The sequence below is a fragment of the Notolepis coatsorum genome, assembly GCF_963971535.1.
Source record: "Notolepis coatsorum genome assembly, contig: SCAFFOLD_816, whole genome shotgun sequence".
Classification (NCBI taxonomy): domain Eukaryota; kingdom Metazoa; phylum Chordata; class Actinopteri; order Aulopiformes; family Paralepididae; genus Notolepis; species Notolepis coatsorum.
The window spans coordinates 32,501-37,500 of record NW_028174604.1 but is presented as its reverse complement, the minus strand read 5'-3'; the positions used below and the strand labels follow the sequence as shown (position 1 = coordinate 37,500).

The following is a 5,000-nucleotide window of genomic DNA, read 5'->3' as shown; positions in this document are numbered from 1 at the left end:
CAGCAGCCAGGGCATCCCCTTCCTGGAGTACAAGCAGTTTGTCACTCGAACCTTCTTCCCTAAGGTGAGAGACAGTCTCTCTATCTGGCTCATACCTTCTTCCCTAAGGTGAGAGACAGTCTCTCTATCTGGCTCATACCTTCTTCCCTAAGGTGAGAGACAGTCTCTCTATCTGGCTCATACCTTCTTCCCTAAGGTGAGAGACAGTCTCTCTATCTGGCTCATACCTTCTTCCCTAAGGTGAGAGACAGTCTGTCTATCTGGCTCATACCTTCTTCCCTAAGGTGAGAGACAGTCTCTCTATCTGGCTCATACCTTCTTCCCTAAGGTGAGAGACAGTCTCTCTATCTGGCTCATACCTTCTTCCCTAAGGTGAGAGACAGTCTCTCTATCTGGCTCATACCTTCTTCCCTAAGGTGAGAGACAGTCTCTCTATCTGGCTCATACCTTCTTCCCTAAGGTGAGAGACAGTCTCTCTATCTGGCTCATACCTTCTTCCCTAAGGTGAGAGACAGTCTGTCTATCTGGCTCATACCTTCTTCCCTAAGGTGAGAGACAGTCTCTCTATCTGGCTCATACCTTCTTCCCTAAGGTGAGAGACAGTCTCTCTATCTGGCTCATACCTTCTTCCCTAAGGTGAGAGACAGTCTCTCTATCTGGCTCATACCTTCTTCCCTAAGGTGAGAGACAGTCTCTCTATCTGGCCCATACCTTCTTCCCTAAGGTGAGAGACAGTCTCTCTATCTGGCTCATACCTTCTTCCCTAAGGTGAGAGACAGTCTGTCTATCTGGCTCATACCTTCTTCCCTAAGGTGAGAGACAGTCTGTCTATCTGGCTCATACCTTCTTCCCTAAGGTGAGAGACAGTCTGTCTATCTGGCTCATACCTTCTTCCCTAAGGTGAGAGACAGTCTCTCTATCTGGCTCATACCTTCTTCCCTAAGGTGAGAGACAGTCTCTCTATCTGGCTCATACCTTCTTCTCTAAGGTGAGAGACAGTCTGTCTATCTGACCTCTTCTCTGTCCAGCAGCGTGGCTACATGAGTAGAGGTCCGGACTCGTGATCGGAAGATCACCGGTCCGAGCCCCGGTCAAGGCTGCTGTCGGAAAGTGGTGTTGTTGTCCAGCAGGGGGCACTCTGTCCTCTGGACTTGTCAGTAACAATGCCCCTGTGTTACGGTGATAGGGACACCGTACAGCTGCGAGTGCCGTTCTTCGAATGAGACGCGGCTAAACCAAGGTCTTGGCTGAATTCGGTCGTTAAAGAACCCACGGCGCCCATCGTAAAGAGTAGGGGGTCCTGGTCAAATTCCCAGGTCTCTGACATCAAGGCCACCTAATCATCCCTTCCCCATGGCTGATATCAATCCCTGTCTCCTGAGCCGTTCAGCCATTGTGTGGTGTGACGTGTGCCGGGGGCCAGTGTGTGGCAGCCATTGAGCCTGCGTAGCCCAAGGTTGGGTTCTACCAGTGGTGGTGAAGGAGGCAATTTCCCTAACCCTACTTTGTAAAGCACTTTGAGTCTGAGAAAATGTAATGAATTATTATTATTATTATTATTATTATTATTATTATTATTATTATTATTATTATTATTATTATTGTTATTATTATTATTATTATTATTATTATTATTATTATTATTATTATTATTATTATTATTATTATTATTATTAAATATTATTATTATTATTATTATTATTATTATTATTATTATTATTATTATTATTATTATTATTATTATTATTATTATTATTATTATTATTATTATTATTCTCTCTATCTCTCTATCTCAGGCATCAGCGTATCTAACACAGCAGAGACATACAGTACATCACTATCTTTCGCAGTAGGCTTTTCAAGAACACTGTTTGTTACTATAGCTAACAATTGACCTATCTCAAACCCTGCACTCTTTTCTTGATCCTCCAATCACAACTGTTGCTCGTTTGTCAGAGGGAAGCGACAGTCGACTTCCCATTGAGACAATAATGCCGTTGATCTTGTGTTGAACACCATACCTTGGAATCATTGCCATGGCCATCATTTAATTACAACATTCACAACTGAAGTCTCTTCTTGGCATTTTGGGTGGATCTTAGAGAGATACTTCTCAAAATGTGTTGCTGTTAGTGGGAGTTGCGAGGTGACAGTGGCTCGGGATGTAGAGCAGTCGTCTGGTCATCCAGATGTTGGATTCCCGCTCCTCCCAGGCAGCGTGACGAAGTGTCCTTGAGCAAGACACTTAACCCCCTAACTGCTCCCGATGAGCAGGTTGGCACCTTGCCTGGTCGCCTCCGCCGTCGGTGTGTGAATGTGTGAGTGAACGGGTCAAATGTGAGGAACAAATTGTAAAGCGCTTTGGATAAAAGCTGCTATATAAATGCAGCCATTTACCATTTAAGCACAACCAAATCTCAAGCTGAACTGGTGGTAGGCCGACATTTATGGAAGCCAGTAGGTTAACATGATGAGAAGTCTCACCCCTGTCCGCCTTTAATCTGTCAGGAGACATTCACCAATATGGACATTTACACAACTCCTTTGTTTGTTGTTGGCATACTGCAGGAGGTCTAATGTGTTCTCTAGAGCAGGGGTTCTGGAACTTTTTTATACCATTGTATTTAGGAAAATGGTTTGGCGACCACACACTTAATTAATGTATTGTGTAATTTCAACGTGGAATTAAGGAATATCTCAATAAAAGCACACGTTGTTGAACTTGATCATGCATTATTTAATAGAAAATCGTATTACATCACTATGTTATCAATACACATTTATAAAACGAGGCATATTTAGCCAAAATATGTTGCCAGAACATTTTTTTTTTTTTTTACTGGCCAATGTGCAACCCCACTGTCACCTACCCATGACCCCACTTTGGGTCGTGACCCGTAGTTTGAGAACCACTGCTCTATAGGTAAGCAGTTCTCAATAATCCAAATAATAATGTGTGTGTGTGTGTGTCTGTGAGTGTCTGTGTATGTGTGTGTGTGTGTGTGTGTGTGTGTGTGTGTGCGCGCGTGTGCGCATGTGTGTGTGTGTGTGTGTGTATGTGTATGTGTGTGCGTGTGCGCGCGTGTGCGTGTGTGTGTGTGCGTGTGTGTGTGTGTGTGTGTGTGCTTTTCCACTGATACGGACAGACACAATTCAGTGGGCTTGGTCTTCCAACCACAGGCATGAGCTTGAACAATGCTGGCCGCTCACACCAGGAAACCTCCCCCCTCAAACACGCACGCACCGACGTGCACGCACATGCGCTCGCACACACACACACACACACACACACACACACACACACACACACACACACACACACACACACACACACACACACACACACACACAGACACACACACACACACACACACACACACATACTCACTCCTACACTCTCTCTCTCTCCCTCCCTCTTTTGCAACCTTATATACTCTTACACAATGAGAATTGGGTCAGAGCTCTTTTTTTGGGGGGGGGCTGGGTATCCGTTTATTGTAGTGGACACCGTTTTTTTTTGGTTGCGAAGGAAATGAAAGAGGAGAAAGTGTTGAAAAGCAGCTCCGAGGGAACATAAATACTTGTGTTGTTACCTCAGCGCTGCTCCACTGAGACACGGAGACACGGAGACGCACAATAACATGCTGTCTCTGCAGACTGAGACACACACACGGGGCCCGGGGCCCGGACCTAGAGACCTTTAGCCTTTGGACCGAGAGACACTCGGAACGCACTCGTTTTACGTGCACGCGGGCTCACACAGACACACACATACACACACACACACACACACACACACACACACACACACACACACACACACACACACACACACACACACACACACACACACACACACACACACACACACACACACACAGTGACAGTGTGCCTTGAGCGTGGGCCAGATCTCATCTCCTGACTCATTCCCAGTCCAGAGGAAAGGGTTGAGAGTTTGAATGGCTGCTCTCCCCCTGGATGGACCACCGAGGGCTGGATCTGGCACATCCCCCCCCCCCCCCCCCCCCTCACGCTAGGAACGGGATATGGCTACGTGCTGACACGCATTAAACCAAAGAGTCGGTCACCTTGTTTGCAGGGCTATAACTATATTCTATATTATAGCTATGGATGCAATACTATGGTCCATTTGACATCGAGTACTGTATCTATCGTTCAAGATGTGAAAAAAAAAAAAAAAATCCATCCATACATTCCCGTTTTATACCGTGGTGAATATAAGTATGGTTTTAGAGCGGTTTAGGGTAATTCCCGGGAGGCTAGTAATAGCCTGCGACATATATTATACTTAATCCATTGGCATTTCGTCCCTATACACGCTACAATAAAAAATTCAAATGCATATGATCGGTATTATGTTCCATCATGAATGCATGAAAGGGGGGGGGGGGGGGGGGGTCGTTTCTGATTAATTGATTGTCAATAACGGCATTCGTTAGTACAACAACATACGCTGATCAGGACGATGGCTATGAAAACAAGGCACACTCAAGCTGAAATTTACGTTAAATCAGCTTTTTAACCATTTCAAGTTTGAAGTCGTCTTTGCGGACCCCTAGGTTTTTGTAGAAGGCTGGAAGGATGTGTTCTACCCCAAAATGCCAGAGTGGAAGGGTAGTTTATTAACCAGTGTTGTGTATTTGTATTTGTGAATCTGTGATCTGAGAGTGTTTTCTGTCTTTATGTTTTATGTTTGTAAACCTGGTTTTTAGTTTTTTTGCTGCAGCCTAGTTGGTTGTTAAGTAATTTCCAAAGTTCACAGGCTTTGTTTTAGTTTTCCTCAGTTTTGTCATTGATGAAACTTTTTTTTGCAGATTTGATCATGGTGTTTACATAGGTTTCTGTTAGTCTGTTTTTTTTTGTATTTTGAGTTCATCCACGTGGGCTTGGAGATCACTGTTTGAGCTTTTGGCAAGCTTTGACTGACTTTTATGAAGTTCAGAGCATTTTTTGTCTCTGGTTTTCATAGCGGTCAGTAT

The 5,000-nt window shown here is 44.5% G+C and overlaps 1 protein-coding gene across 1 annotated transcript in view; it reads left to right on the top strand.

Annotated features, from left to right (window-relative positions):
* LOC311247520 (plexin-D1-like) overlaps positions 1–5,000 on the top strand; it is a gene marked incomplete at both ends in the record, with an annotated part of 37,149 nt that overhangs the window by 565 nt on the left and 31,584 nt on the right. Inside the window, one exon of the mRNA XM_084338559.1 lies at positions 1–64. This exon is cut by the window's left edge and continues 49 nt beyond it. Within this exon, the coding sequence (XP_084194685.1) occupies positions 1–64 (64 nt within the window). The remainder of the gene's footprint in view (positions 65–5,000) is intronic.